This window comes from Gopherus evgoodei, chromosome 8 (assembly GCF_007399415.2).
Source record: "Gopherus evgoodei ecotype Sinaloan lineage chromosome 8, rGopEvg1_v1.p, whole genome shotgun sequence".
NCBI classification, from domain to species: Eukaryota; Metazoa; Chordata; order Testudines; family Testudinidae; genus Gopherus; species Gopherus evgoodei.
The window spans coordinates 74,869,333-74,885,200 of NC_044329.1; the positions used below are offsets into that span (position 1 = coordinate 74,869,333).

Genomic DNA, 15,868 nt, shown 5'->3' on the forward strand with positions numbered 1-15,868 from the left:
CTGATGCACGGTGAGGTGTCCATAGCCCCATACATTTAACAACATCATTTGTGAGATATATGCAGCTTTTCAGTCAGCTGCCTACACCAAGAATAAAGGAATCTGAAGGATTTAGTACTAAGGAAGGTTATTAGAGGCAAATGGAAAAAAGGTTTTTTTGCCACATTTCATTCTGAAACAAGCCCTAAATATTTCATCCACTTTTAGGCAGAAATTATTTTAGTCTGAAAGAAAGATTTCAAAGTGAATGGGCACAGTAGAACTACAACAGCTGGAAACTAAAAACTGAAATAAGTTTACAGAAGAAAGTTGCAATAGAAACAGGAAGACGAAGTGGCCTTGTTTGAGATAGATATAATGGATAGTGAGTTCTGGGATCAGCAGTGAATCAGACCACTATACAATTACAGAACGTAATCATGTTCTTGTGGGTCAATAACAACATTCTTGTAGCCTAACTGAGAAAATTTCATTTCTGTATAACATCAAATCATTGCAGTGATCTCTTAGATCTGGATGTAACTTTTAGTTATTTAGTCAGCCTCTTTCTCTATACACAATTGCATCATTAATATAATCCCACTCAACAAAAGCTGCCACCCAACAACCAGACTACTGTATCTACCTGAGCACTAAGCATGTGGCTATTCAGAAGCACTTAGATTCATAACTCTAAGAGTAGTGGAGAAAGGATGCTTACCACAGGTGGGTAGGGTTTGCTGTCGGGATAGGAAACTGGCTGTAATGAAACCAGAAACAAGTTATTTTCTCATAATTGGGGTTTATTTAAAATGCAGTATTGTTTCATGAAAAGAAACCTCTCTACACTTAGAAGTCTGATGGAATGATAATAACTAGCACCTACACAATATAGCGTTTTTATATATCTGAAACCACGTTACAAAAAGTATTAGTATCTCCATTTCACAGATGGGTGAACTGAAGCACCAAGAGCTAAGTGACTTGCCCAAGGCCAACAGTGAGTCACTGGGAAGCAAGTGGCAGCCCCCAGCAGTGAGTCTCACAACTCGAGCCTACAGACTCAGGCTGGAGGAGCTTGTGCTACAGTGCTAAAAATAGTTGTGTAGCTGTTCAGGCTTGGGCTGGATCTTGGAATCTGAAGCCTAGGCCGGAGGGTGGGCTTCAGAACCTGAACTCCAGCCCTAGTTGCAAGGTCTACTTAGCTGTCCTTAGTGTCATAGCATGAGCTCCACAAAACCGAATCTATAGACCCGGACTTGGAGACTTGCTGAAGCAGGCTGCTGCTGCTCTGCACTATAGACATATCCTCACACATCCACTAGTCCTTTGGATGGAAGGGCAAAAGAGGACGCATACTCCGTTTTGTGTCCTTTCATTCACTTCTATTCTGTTGGGAGGTTTAATATGGAGATCCTTTGAAAATTAAAGTAAACTCAATAGTAATATATTGTTTTGATCATAATGTTATTTTTCTGGTGAAAAGTTTGTTTTGACTGAATTAAAAAAGGAAAATAGCCCCTATCCATAAGTGGAGTAATTACTGTGACAGGAAGTGATTTTAATCACATATACAAGGGAATTCTGATGAGAGGGAGGACTAAGTAGTTTAATTTTAAAAATAGGTAATTTAAAAAAACCTGACAGTATTATTTTAATGCTGGAATAAATAGAAAATTGAAGTGACCATAGTTATGGTGATTTGGATGGAGAGGTCTGACCAGTCACAAATCTGCGTGTAGGGATTTGCCTACTATGGGTTTATCGATCATTTCCATACAATAGTGAGTCAGTCCCTGTACAACATCTTCGTACTCCAATTGTTTGTCTGAGACGATTCAGTTTCAATATTATGGGCCAAATTAATCCCTGGTGCCAATTCCACTGGCTTTACACCAGGGATGAATTTAGATCCATCTCATCCTAAAGTTCCCTTTGTAAAAATAACTATAGTGCCTTCCATCCTAGGATGTCTTATAAAGCTGTCTATGCATTTTTTTTTACTATACTACTTTATCCACAGTACAGTCGCCATAATATAACTAATGAGCCTAATGCATTTGACAGCTAGTAAACCAAGTATTCAGTTACTGAGAGATAATATGGGAAACAGCTTTGGGCCAGCATCTCAGCTGGTGTAAACTAGTAGAGTTTCATTCAAGTTAAAGGTTCTATACCGATTTACACCTGCAGAGAACATGGCCCTTTAAATTCAACAGAGAATGAGTGCTTACCTTTTGAACACCACTGCCTGAGGAGACAGACTGTGAAGAATACAGAAACAAATTATTTACTTAGAAAAGAGTTTGCCAAATGTAATTCAGTACCTATCAGACAGGAGACAGTAATAGCTCTAAGATCTTTTTGGATTGCCAAACCATGAAACATTTGAAAGAAAAGTATTCTTATGTGAGGCAATTAATGAATAACATAAGCAACAGATTAACGGGAGCACAAGAGGGAAAAGCGTAACCCAATTGTCTCCATTGTTTCTAGTACAATGCCCAGTTATTTCTGCCAGGTTCATATACAACAAATTTATGTTGAAAAGAAAGTTTCAAATAGTTGAAGTAACAAATCTAGGCGGAATGTTAGGTAGAGTTCAGTGATTTGAAATGGAAGATAAGTCATACATTGGCAGTAGCAAGTTAGACCTTGAATCCCTTAATCAGAGGTAGAAACATCAGGAGAACATAGAAGACTGTAGGAACGGAGCCAGCTGGAAGTAATGGAATTCTCCATATGAACAGAAATGTTTTTATGAAGTTTAAAACAATTTCCAGGAACCTCCCACAACACTGACCCACATATATACTTCCCATATGGCAGAAGCAGAGGAAACTCCTATGTGTAAGCTTTGCTTTTTGTATTGACTATCCACCAGATAAAAACTTTCTAGTGAAAATATTTTGTTTGTCTGTTTCCAATAGTAATCAAAGATAGAAAATATCTGCTGTCCACTTGCAGAAAAAAAATAACTAACTCAGGGTCAGTTTAACCAGGCAGAAGGAAACTAACAAGGTGGAGCTATGTAATGCCCCATAAATACAGCATTTATCTGCTGAAATCATTCGGCCTAGTAATATCACCTAATAATTTCAAGACATCCCTCTCTGAGGTCCTCCCATGGATTTTCCCACAGTAGGGCAACATTTGAGCCTACCTGTTTAATTACTGAGTTGCACAGCAAGTTTAAACTCTAAATATAGTAGAGAATGTGTTCCTACCTGACCATAGGAAATGCCTGTGTTAATTGCGACAGCACCCTGTAAACAAATCACAGACTAGTTATTTCTTTGTCAAATGGTGTGTTCCAATAAATACCCTTTTTGGAAATAAAACCTATTTGGAATTCTTTGTTTGGTGGCGTGGAGGACTAGGGGAAGGTGCAAATATTAAGCTAAATTCTGATTTCAGTTACATCTGAATATATTCAGAGTAACTCCTCTGACTTCAGATAAACTACTTAGTAACCTTGGTGTAAATCCAGAGATCAGACACTTCCAACATTCAACTACATTACATCATATGTAAGTTTAATGGATGGTGTTCATTTGAAATTAAAGTTGACACTCATATGTTTAGGTCAGAATCCAGCATAGCATGTAAATACAAGCCTAACTTTAAGCACAGCATGGCAGTAGTCCCATTGTAAACAGTGCTTTGCTAGGTCAGGGCCTTAGTTCTCAGTAGACATCAGAGAAAGTGCCACCCTTCTGGTGAAAATATTTTGCTTGTTTCTATGGTATTCAAAATAGAAATAGAAAATGTCATTTCAAGATAATTAAAAGAAAAAAGGGAAGTTGATAGTACATAAATTCTCTAATACAAAAATCAAAAAAAGTGTTGCTAAAAGAATCAATTGATATTATGGGACATGTTTTTCAGCCATGCAAAGGGAACTCCACCAAGAAAAGAAGGACTAAATTGATCAGTAAGTGTGATATACTATACAATGTGGGGGGTGGATGACAATATTTAAAAAAGAGGAATCCTAAAAGCAGACAGTACTTGACTAAGAATAATACAAAGAGCATCATCTCAGATGCAGGTAGGGAGTAGTTATGCAGAATATGGAACTGGGGATAGAAACTAACAGTTATGGTTGCCTTTCTTGTTTTAGAGATACGGATGTTGACATATCAGACCACTAACAAATCAATGTAATGCTTATTGACAATTCGCATACACTTTTGAGTCAGTAACCCTACAACAACATATTTGTGCTTGGTTAGCTGAGACTATTTTGTTTCAGGATAATGCTAACTAACCTCAGACATCCTCCAGCTCCTGCCTCATCTTTATCCAGAGTAATCCAACTCTGCAGCATGACTGTAATGGAGCTAATACAGTTTGCAACAAACTGTTGAGTTACTGAGTAGCATTTTGGGAGAAAACATCAAATGCAGAGGCAAACAAATACTTACATCTCTACAGCCATATCTGCTGTATATGCCATCAGTGCCCTGTAAAGGAAACAGAAAGCACTTATTTTGTTATTGTTGTTGTAATTACTAGAAGAAAGTAAGCACAAGTACACAGAACCTCAACTTTGGCTGGTCCTCAAGTCTGGGAGATGCAAAAGATCCTGATGCCTCCCCCCAGTTCTGCACTGTACCTCCACAAAAGGGCGAGGCACATTCTGGCCCTAAATTAATTAATATATGCTGATATTAATGAAATGTTTGACAGATTTTGTAAATAGATTTAATGGAAAAATAATTTAAATTTGCTTTTAAAAAGCGCTCACATTATGTTTGCAGCCTGCCACTGTCTGCTGATACGGTTTTTTTGAGGGACTTTTGCTTCTTCTGCCTGGCCCTCCTTAGTTTGCTCTCAGTCAGGCCAGTTCTTGGACCTAGCAGTCTGTTTCAGTCTCTTGGCTGTGTTTGTGGAGGGAGCCTGGTGCAGGTTGTCCCTTTGCTGTCCCAGGCCTTTCTGCCTCCTCTTCCTTCTCTGTACTCTCCCCCCCATAGCAGGCCTTGTTTCCTTGCAGCTGGGCGTGCCTGCCTTTCTGACTGCTTGCTTGTAAACAGGAGAGACTCTCCTCTCCCTTCTGTTTATGCTCAGTATGGGATTTGTAGACCCCATTACACAGCACAAAATTGTAGTATTTTGCTGGTGCATGTAAAACAGAAAGCTTAAACTGAATAGAAATAAAAGTTAAATATTTATTGTGGAGTTACAGCTGCTGAATTTTGAGGTCAGCAGCAAAATCTGAATACACAGACAGGAATAGTCTATGAATGTTATGAGTCTACGAACTGGGCAGCATCCTTGCTTTCTGATTAGCTGAATCTATTCTACCTGAGTACATTGTCAAAATCATCTCTTAGTTTTTCCACATTACTTTTAGTATAAAACAAAAGCTCCTACATTTACACTAATGTAACTGATAGCTAAGCATGTAGTTAAAATAGTCACACTGGGACAAAATTCAGCGAAGATGAGAAAAGTGCTTACTGGGACGCATCCACCCCGGCTGCCTCCTGGAGAAATGACTCCAACCTGAAAGAAAGAAGATGCTAGTTATTTCCATGTTTTATGAAACACGGGAAAAGAAAGCCGCAATTTTCAGCACCAAAAGTCTGTATTGCCATTCAGCAGTATGTGGAGACTGGGGATACGTGTGGGTGGATGTTATTATACCGTTTGAGTCAGTAACTGTGGCACACACATATGATGTGATTGCCTGGAACAATTCCATTTCAGTAGGATAACCTTAGCCATCATCTTAGTTTCCATACAATTTTATCCTTAGGCATGTAGCCCTTCATCAAACCCCTCATAACAGAAGTGGGGAACCAATTCTCCACCTGGGAAGTTACTAAAAGTTGCATCGTGGATATACCCTCTACAAACTAGAGAAAGAGGGCTGACTTGGGAATAGCTGTTGCTATCCTGTGAAATGTGGATAAATTATAAAGAAATTGGAAATATATTTCCTTGTAACAAAAATACTCCCAGTTGAAGGAGTCATGTGAAGGAGAGATGGTGTTGCAAATATTATTGAACTAAGTGAATGTAAAGGACGCTAGGTCAGAAAGTTTTGTAACATTTTGTAAATTAACTAAAAGGAAAAAATGAAAATGTCTAGAAACAAAAGAGAAACTGCATATTCTATTTTTATTGTCCAAGTGGAAGGAAAAAAAAAGGTGACTATTAATGGGGTAGAATAATTTCATTTTTTAATAATACCAGATTGCATTAACACCACAAATAAGGAAACAAGGATCTATTTATTGTTTTGTTGACAGCATCAGCGTAATGCTTGGTTAATAAAGTAGAGGTGGCCATGTTTGTTGTGAGGATATATGGATGGTGAGTCCTGAGTGAAGTAACCAGTTAACCTGCAAGGACTTAGATCCTGCATGATCGACTGTTACCATGCATTTGTGGATCAGTAACTGTTTGGAATCCCTGAGCTTACTGACAGAGACATTTTTAACACGGTATTGAATAACATCAGTCAGTCTCTCTCTCTATAATTTTGGATACTCAAGTATACTAAGATCTACCCTGGGAAAAATTATAAGTAGAGGGGAGCTAGGGTACTTACCTGACCAACAGAATAGCTAGTCTGAGAGGAACCAGAGGATCCACCCTGTGAACAAATCAGAAATCAATTATCAATTTTGCAAAGGACTAGTTCTATATAAACTGCTGCTTCAGGAAAAGAAAAGAACTACCTTGTGGAATGAAATACCACAGGCGACATTTTTTTTGTCCTTTCATGCCACCAGCCTACATCATTAAAAAGTTCACTACAGAGAACTTAACCCTATTCCCCTCTCCACACACAAGCAAAGCTAAATATTCATATTGGGCCAGATCTTCAGTGGGTTTATATTGGCATTATTCCATTTACTTACTAAATATGAGGTTTCAGCCTCATATTTAATGCCCAGCACTAGGAGTGAGCCTGAGCTGGTAATTCTTTTAGGCAGTCCAAACTAAGTAATGTTCAGATGAAAAGTGATTGTACGCAGCTATCTAGTAATATGACTACACAACCATTGGAGTGTACGAAATGTATAGCATAGTTGCTGGAAGCAAGAAAGGCAAAACAAAAGATCTTCACTGAACTGTCACCTATTGTTTCTTAAACAAAACTAATATTTTATTCAGTTTCATATAGAAATTATTGTATACTGAAAGGAAGATTTCAGAATATGTGAGGTACATGATATTGGTGGAATTGCAAAACCTGAAGGAATCATTATGGCTGGAAAGTGAAGATAAAGGAAGCAAGCTGACAGCAGAAAATCTTGAGCTTATCTGACCTTAGAGAGAAACATCTGGAAGATATAGCAGGAATGACAGATATCTAGAAGTTATGGCAGATTTTATTCACCCAAAGGCAAATTGTCAAATGCAAAGAATAAATTGAGTTAGAGATACTACATGATATAGGTCAGTTTCTGTGATAGCTTTGCCTATCACAAGTAGAAACAGTCTTAGAATTCTGATGAATGGGGAGTGATCATTTCTCCTTGCTGCAACCAGTTCAAATTAAAGAAAGAGGAACGCTAAGTAAGCAATTCTTGTCATTTGTGGATGGTAAGTAGTGAATCAGTGCTCTCTGGAGAAGGAATGTTTACCTGAATACATCCACCACTAGTTGAGTAAGTTCCTCCTTTCTGTAAGAAAAGCAGAATCCAGTTACTTCTTCTTAAAGAGCTTGTATCAACACCATATTGTTTCAGGAAAATAAACACTTTTTCATGCTTGGTTTGAATGGACCAGAGGAGTTTGTTTTCATTCTATCACCCTAATTGGTCTGATATGAGAACTGATAGGTTATCTCTCCGAAAATAAAAACAAACTGGATACTGATGCACTCAGATTTGAGTAGAAACCACAGACAGTGTCAACTTCTTGTGAAAATGTTTGAATAGCATTGTCCATGTCCTACTAAAGCGTCAATAGAATGAATGGAACAGAACTTACTGGATGAGGAGTATGAAGGATGGGAATTCTAAAGTTGAGATAATCAAAGTATCAAATTAATGCCAGTCCTTTAAAAGTCAGTCTGTCAAGATTTTCTATGAGCGTCACACCAAACATCCAGGAGAAAAATATTTATGCACATGGTGATATTCTTCTTTAAATGCTCCCACAAAACAAATAACAACACAATACAATTAAAAAATAAAAGACACTGGGAAAATGTAGAGAAATAGTTCTTACCTTGGTACATTCCATCTCAATCACAATCCGTGAAGCCTATAAAGAGAACAGAAGCCAGTTATTACTTTGTAAAAGAGCTTGTTTGAATTTATATTTCCTGGGACAGAAACTCTCATTTACTTGGAGAGACAAAGGGCCAGAGAAAGATGTTCGCTTTTGGTTAGATCAGCAGCTGGTGCAAACCAGCACTGCTTCATTGAACTCAATGGAACAATGGTGATTTACATCAGTGGAAGATCTGCTCCTCTGGTTTATTCTTCCTTCACTTCACCTCCCTACACTATGGGAAAGTTTAGTATGTGGAGTTCTTTGAAAATGAAAATTAACTGGATACATAAACTTTCATTTCTAAGAACATCCAGTGTAGTCACCCAATCCTTATGGCCTGGGGTAGCCATGGAGGACAGGGCTTATAATGTGGCTTATGCCTCTTGGATCACCTGGCTCTATAATTTAACTCCAATCCTTGTATGGTATTCATTGGCTAGAATGACTCAGTTTCCTTACTGTCAGATGGGATAATAATACTTAATGTAACTCAAGTATTGTGAGGATTAGGTAGGTAGGGTCAAATTTTCCAAAGCAGTGACTGATTTTGCCTGACTCAGTTTATGGATGCCCAATTTGAAACACCTCAGATGGGGCCCACTGTCATAGGAGTATATTTTGACTTCCACATTTATTTATACTACTCAGACAAAGATAAACTCAAAACATACCTTCTTCTTATTCCTTCTTTCTGTGACATTGGCTGACTGAGAATGTCTAGGAGTGACAGTTTTGCTGAGAACTCCAACCCAGAAGTTCTTTGAATCTTGAACAAATGTTGCTCTAGAGGGAAAATAAGATCAGTACAATTTACTTTCTCTAGAAAATTATATTTCAGTATATTATGAAATATAGTCGCAAGATTTCTTTCAGCTAAGAAAACTCAGGCTTGTTTGCGTTATTTAAAAATGTATGATTTTCAGTATGAATTTGTGTTGCAGCCTTCAAGAAAAGGTGTAAGAAAAAAGTTTCAAGAGTATGTAATTAAATCTTAGAAATTTTTGTGTTTTCTAATTCCTATATTAATGTTCAACATCATGCTAAGGATCAACAAAATAGAAGGTTAGAAGGCATGGAAGAGGAATGAAAGCTGCTTGGAGAAGCATAGAATCCTTGTGGATATCTGCTCAAATATCCGCCAGTGTTGGAGAGGCCTTGGCAGAACTTCTCAGCTTTCATATAGTCTCAGTCTATGGCTGAAGCATGGCTTTGATTGGACCAGGGAGAGGCGATGATCATACTGTGGAAGAGTTACTCCATTTCTGTGTCTTTTTGCTCCTCTTTGTACGTGTAAGGACTTAAGGGAGTTACAGATTTGGCCTTTCTACTGTAAACTTCAGATTTCAGAAATTTAATATCTCAGCTGTTTCAAATGGATTTTGATTAACAACAAAAACATCTGGGGCTAACAATATGTTTGCCAAGTGTTAATCAATACTTTGCAATATGCCAGGCTAATTAAAGTTACATAAAACATGGCATACATTTGGCTTTAGCAGCTTTCTTCACTCAATCAATGTGTGTCTTGTGTCATTTTCACAAAAGGGCACGAACAAAATATTTGCTGAGAACAGGTTAAGAAAATGCCAGAATTAAATAAATAAAGTGATGTTTAAAATTAGCCTTCAAGGATTCCCACCTCTAATCATTATTTTTTCCATACTCATACTTATTTTATTAAAAAAGCAAACATTTTTATCAGTGTCGTATTAGGACCCGAGCCAAAGCCCACTGAAATCAATAAAAGGCCTCTCTCATGTATGGCACTACTCACATTCATGTAGTTTTTCATGTGCATAAGGAATGGGGACCTAAAGGGTAAAAATTGCTTTCTGAGCCAGGGTCCACTAGTAATGCTATGGACCTTCTTAGAACTATTTGTGTGAGTAGAGGTTTGTAGGACTGGGCCACATATACAGTAGTTACTTTTAACAAACTTTACATAAAAATGGTAGTGGTTTTATTATACAAATACAATGGGAAGATAATGCAAACAATGAAACAAAACAATACCAGGGAAAATATATGGAGAGCATAGAATGGTTATGCCAGAATGAAAGTGTACACCCAAGGAAACCATATTGAATTGTCCCATGAAAATAAAATATCAAAGCAAAAAAATCAAATATATACCTAAATTGAATACTCTTCGTGTCCGAAGGTGCAATCCAAGTTGTTGTAACTTTGTGCTTCACCTCTGAATTTGTGTGGCTTACCGCTGAATTCTGTAATTAAAAAAATAAATACGAAAAGCAAAAGCATTTTTTATCTATATGGGCTTGCATATATTAGTAAAGGAATTTGGCTACAACACCACAGGTAGGGCTGCAGATTTGTCACGGTGGTTGAAAATTCACAGATATAGTGATTTCTCTGTCCATGACTTTTCTTTCTGTCCATGATTTTAATAAAGCACCCATGCAGAGGGGAGATTCCAGGGTGTGGGGAGAAGAAGAGGGTTTGGAGAGTGAACCTACTGGCATTCACCCCACAGCAGCAGCTCCTGTCCCACAGGATTGGACCTAACTTCCCGCTCAAGGAGTTCTGACATGGTACATGGGGTCACAGTGCCACTCAGATTTGGTGCAAATGCCCTTCTGTCATGATGGAGGGTGGCCGGACCAAACTTGAGTAAGTGACGTGGTGACCTGGTGCACAGGGTTGTGCACAGAATCGATCCCCCTTCTCTGTCCATACCCATGACTTTACACACTATTTCCCCTTAAGCCCATGGTTTTTTTTACTAAATTTACCATGACTTGTTGCATGATTTTTGTTTAAAAAAAAAAGAGCCATGACAAATGATCTTTCACTACCACAAGAGGTCAAGACTTTGGATCTATACCTCATTCAAAAGACAGCACATCTAACAGCACAGCAGAGCCCTCTAGTGCCATGCTGGAACATTAGTTTGGTACTAAGAATTGGGCCATGCACCACAACCATTTTACTCTGATTTTGCAGTTGACCCTCTGCAACATTGTGCATAAAAATCCAAAGATATTGATCTGCATCCAAATGTGTCTTCTAGACATTGAATTCTAGTCACAGTGAAATCCGACACATCATATAGCGAACAGGCTTGGAAATCATAGGCCATAAACAGGTGAACAGTTCTCATGGTTTGTCTGAACAAAAGTCCTTTTCTTTCTGTGAGCCGGAATCCTGGAGTTCTGATATAATTTCACATGTATTGCAGAAAGAAAAATGTGTGTTTCTTTTGATCAGTATCAACAGAAGTATGTAAAAGTTAACCAAGCTAAGTAACTAATCTGAATGAGTGAGCACATACCGAAACATTATGACATGCAAGGGCTTGCGTGCTTGGATCTGTAATTTTAAAGGAACCAACAGGAGTATCTCCTTCAAGTTCTCGAGCCTGTAGATGAAATCCTTGAAAACCATGCTCTGCAGTTCCCTCTAGAGTTACTGAGAAAACAGTCATTTAAAGAAATGTAAGTTTCACATGCTGTGGCGCTGTCTTAAATAATACTTGACATCACATTTCCGGTGCATCAAAGCATCCTGCATCCACAGTAATGCCTTATATATATATAAAATGTTATGTTTAACTGCAGTTTTTATTAGCAATACTGAGACTGACAAGGAGGAAAAGAAACAAAGGAAAGGTAGCATAGGCATTTGTGTGACATATTACTAAATATATTTGTGAAGTAACTTAACACTCCATATAATTTACAAAAAACTTTAAAATGCAATACAGATTCTCTACACAGTGAACTGTAAAACCAAAATCTTCTTATTCATTCAACCTGCTCCTTGTGTGTATTCAGAGTCCTACCTACTGGCTTTAGTGACAAAGATTTTCTATTTTTACTTGTTAGCCCTGCAGAGCCAACATTGCAGGGGGCTAGGAGGTATTGAGAGAGAGAGATGGTTTCTCTTCTGTCTGAGTTCCAGAAGTAGGGGGCTAGTGTTTTGTTAGCTAAGTTCCAGCTGCAGAATCTTTATTTTCAGTGATGTACAAGGTAGGAAAAAACCCAACTTGACTCTCAGCTACCAGGCTGCTGAGTATGCAGAGTTGCAAGTTAGGAAACACACTGATTTACTCATAAACTATTATGTTTGTTCTTAAAAGAATCGAGAGACAATAAACAGAGAACCGCACAATGTCATTTTTGAAGAGTCACTTTGCAAAGTGAAACTATACTTTAAAGGGACACAGACAAGTTTTTATTATTATGAATGTATTTGGGTAATGCCAACAAAGTGCTAGGTGTTTTCCCAAATATAATAGAAAGCCTGGTCTCTTTCCCAAAGAACTTGTCTTACAGACAAAGATAGCCAGAGGAAAGATAGAGGACCCAGTGGACAACATACAAGTCAAGGTTAAGATAGTGATTGGCTACATCTTGATAATACTGTACTTGGGCAAACATTAAAAAAAATAGTAAACTATCTCCAATTAATCCTCAACCTGCCCATAATTAGTCAACTACTTTCTTGTAGGGTGTCAAGAGTAGTGGCCTAGAGGCCAAGTCAGGTGAAGGCATTCCATACACTAGGGGGCATTGTGGACTAAGGCACAGAAGTGGCTGTAAAAGAAGCAGATAAAGAGTATGTTGCTGGTGGAGCTGGGGACAATGTAAAAAAAGAGATAAGAGCAGATGAGCAGGGAGAGGCAGAATTATGTAGGGTCTTGAAGGCAAGTGTAGGAACCTTAAAACCTGAAGCAATGGAAAATAGGGAGCCAGTGGCAGGATTTAAAAAGGGCAAGGCCAGAGGGACAGGAAAGGAAGATCTTAGTAGCTGCTAAGGCCCGTTGCTTGTTTTACTATTTCTTAATGTTATAATGTGATGGGAATGTTCTCCCACACCTAAATGTTCATTTAAAATCCACCCTCATTTTGTTGCTGAGAATTGTTTTAGAACTCACAGGCACTTCTGAGTAGTCTAACGGCCCTGCCATCTTTGGAGGAGCTATTAACAAAACCTCTTTTTAGAGCTGCATGGATTCTGCCTGATGTTTCCAGTCACAATGAGCCACACGTTCCCCTTCTTCTACATGTTGCCCCGGTATCCTGTCCCCCATGAAAGCCCATCCAGCTCAGCTCCATGGGACTGGATTCCAAAGATATTCTAGGGGCACAGTAGGACAGCAGCTGCTCTGTTCTCTATTTTGAGCTGCCTGGATTTCAAAGTGGAAACTGACCTGACTAACTCCCCTTCATACCGCCTGCTCATCTTAGTGGGGGCTTGTTGTCCGCTTTGATAAAGAAAGCTGACCCCAGGCCCAAAAAGCCGGGTCTTGATCGAGCTAATAAGTATATCAAGGCCTTAGGCCTCAATCATACTAATACATAGCAAAGTAAGAAAAGCTGATTTTCCACTAACCCTCCTGAGGCTCACTCTCTGATTTTACTACACACTATTATCATAACGCTATAAAGTTATTAAATGCTGCTAACACTACAATCACCACCAAATGCTGCTAAACAAGTAAATGCTGCTATATGGGGTTATACTGACATAAAAGTCCCTGAAATAACCCATCCATCACTGCCAAAAGATTAACAGCTGTCGGGTCATTATAGTTTATCAAGTAGCTCATGCAAGCATAAAAGATAACCCCTAATAACTTGGCCAAAAGAACAAACATGTATTTTTGGACCCAAGTTCCTCAAAATTTGCTTGAGAAAACAGCTGCTCAAACCGCTAGAGAAGGATAACCGGGGTGCCAAGGTCTTGGCGATAGAAGGAGCTTCCTAAAAGGAAGTACAAAGGAACAGCTTAGCCATTTTTAGCTCTTTTTGCAATAATTGTTTTGAGAACATGTCATATATCACCCAAATAAGGTAATGACAGATGTACAAGCTCATGTGATAATTTGCGGTTTTAGGCTTTATAAAAACAGGTATCTCTGCTGTAAGGTAGAGCGACTTCCCCTTGCTAGGGGACTTTGTCGTCTCTCCCTGCATATATGCTTGTAATCTCTGATTAATCAATAAAGGAGCCTCAGGCTGTCTGATCAACTCAACTCGGTGGTGGTCATTTTCCACGACAGCTTGTTGTTGGAGTTAGTCAATAGTCATGAAGTTGCTTTAGGAGCCTTGCCATCAAGGTGAGAGGGGCCCACAGATCAGTGCTGGGGAGCAGGCTTGACATGTGTTCAGCTGGGCCCCGAGCTTCCTGTGGTTTCAGAGAAACTCTCATCCCTGCTCTGTCCCCTTGAAAGAGCCAGAACTATGCTCCTTCTGAGGACCCCCTTTCAAACCTTGGCATAGAAGGTATGCTGAGGTCAGGAATGGTGGCAGGAAGAATGTGTCGGGTTGGGGCTGTAGCATGCAAAACTGTGGATATTGTTTCCAACTCTCAGAAAAAAAAATCACAAGTCTCAAAAGTTTTGGTGTATTCCTTAAAGCCCCAGCTGGTGGACTCAAGATTGCAGGAGAATCTTAGTGTGTTTTTTTTTTCCCCGAAGTGAAAGCTTCTAGCCTCTCAGTTGCTCAGAAAAAGCTTGAAAACATGAAGTGAGCATGACCTAGAGACTCAGAAACCAGAAGGCAAATAAAAAGCACCCAAAATGTATTATTTTTAGAAATCTCATGACTTTTCATCCAATCTCATGAAATTTCAGGGTCTGGCTCATGCGTGTTGAATGCTTCAGGCTGGTAATTGTGAGAATCTGAGCAGTGCTGTTGTCCACATGGCAGCAGGAAGGCTGCTGCCACCTAAACAGGGATGTCTAAATTACACCAGGTGCTGCCCCAGCCCAGGACTGGGCAGGTGCAAAGGTGACGTAAAGCCTGGGCTGCTAATTCTGTGCTGAGCCTCTGAAAGGCACAACATACAAAGCCACCCTTGGAGTTCTAACACATTGAGTTGTGTAGGCAAATTTTACTCTCCTGCAGTATTGTAGCAAGTTGAGGGTAGTTCCCCTTTCTTGTGTACAGCGCTCAGCATACAACCAGTGTTCAACAAATGAAATGAAATCAAATAAATAATAGCATAGTTGACTTTAGTTTCATCACAGAAATTGTGTAATGGGATGAAATCATATTTGCCCAATAGGCAAGGGAAAAACAATAGGCAAGATATGACCTGGGTATGGATGAGTGGAGATGAAAGAAAGGGATATATTTTGAAGATGCTGCAGAAGGAAAACAGGTGGAATGTTGGTGCAGCCTGAATTCAGTAGGAGAAGGAGAGTGAAAGAGTGTATGGGGAAAAGAGTACTAGCCCTTTAATTGACTGGCAAAAGCCTACAACCTGCAGCCTGGGGATCATTAAGGAGGCCATGTCCATCTTGAGGGCTGAGCCATATAAACAAGAATAGGATTGGAAGCAGAACAGGGGAGTGAGCAGGTGGGGGTGGTGGTTTCTCACTCAGGCACTTGGAGACAAGTTTAACCTGATTCAGAGACTTGGGTGTGGAGGACTATAACATTTGGATGCCCTGAACCTGGGGTCTGATGAACTGTTTGTTGTAAAGATTCCTGGCCTGAAAGCTGATTAAAATGTGAGGGCATTTTGTTAATCTTTGGCAGCTCCTCCTTGCCCCGGTAATGTTAAACTGAAATCTACTGCTGCTCCACTTAGGAAAATTAAGGAAGGGCACACCTGTAGGGCCACACCAGGCTGCAAGAGGGTGCTCAAGGACTGCCTGCACCTTTACATGGAGACAGAGTTT

At 39.2% G+C, this 15,868-nt stretch overlaps 1 protein-coding gene across 1 annotated transcript in view; it reads right to left on the reverse strand.

Moving 5' to 3' along the window:
* LOC115656774 (hornerin-like) overlaps positions 1 to 15,868 on the reverse strand; it is a 44,571-nt gene that overhangs the window by 28,583 nt on the left and 120 nt on the right. Inside the window, exons 2-12 of the mRNA XM_030573923.1 lie at positions 11,510 to 11,646; positions 10,351 to 10,442; positions 8,889 to 9,000; positions 8,170 to 8,205; positions 7,581 to 7,619; positions 6,539 to 6,583; positions 5,443 to 5,487; positions 4,407 to 4,445; positions 3,207 to 3,245; positions 2,214 to 2,243; positions 701 to 739 (exon numbers count right to left, since the gene is read on the reverse strand). Of these exons, the coding sequence (XP_030429783.1) occupies positions 701 to 739; positions 2,214 to 2,243; positions 3,207 to 3,245; positions 4,407 to 4,445; positions 5,443 to 5,487; positions 6,539 to 6,583; positions 7,581 to 7,619; positions 8,170 to 8,205; positions 8,889 to 9,000; positions 10,351 to 10,442; positions 11,510 to 11,646 (653 nt within the window). The remainder of the gene's footprint in view (positions 1 to 700; positions 740 to 2,213; positions 2,244 to 3,206; positions 3,246 to 4,406; positions 4,446 to 5,442; positions 5,488 to 6,538; positions 6,584 to 7,580; positions 7,620 to 8,169; positions 8,206 to 8,888; positions 9,001 to 10,350; positions 10,443 to 11,509; positions 11,647 to 15,868) is intronic.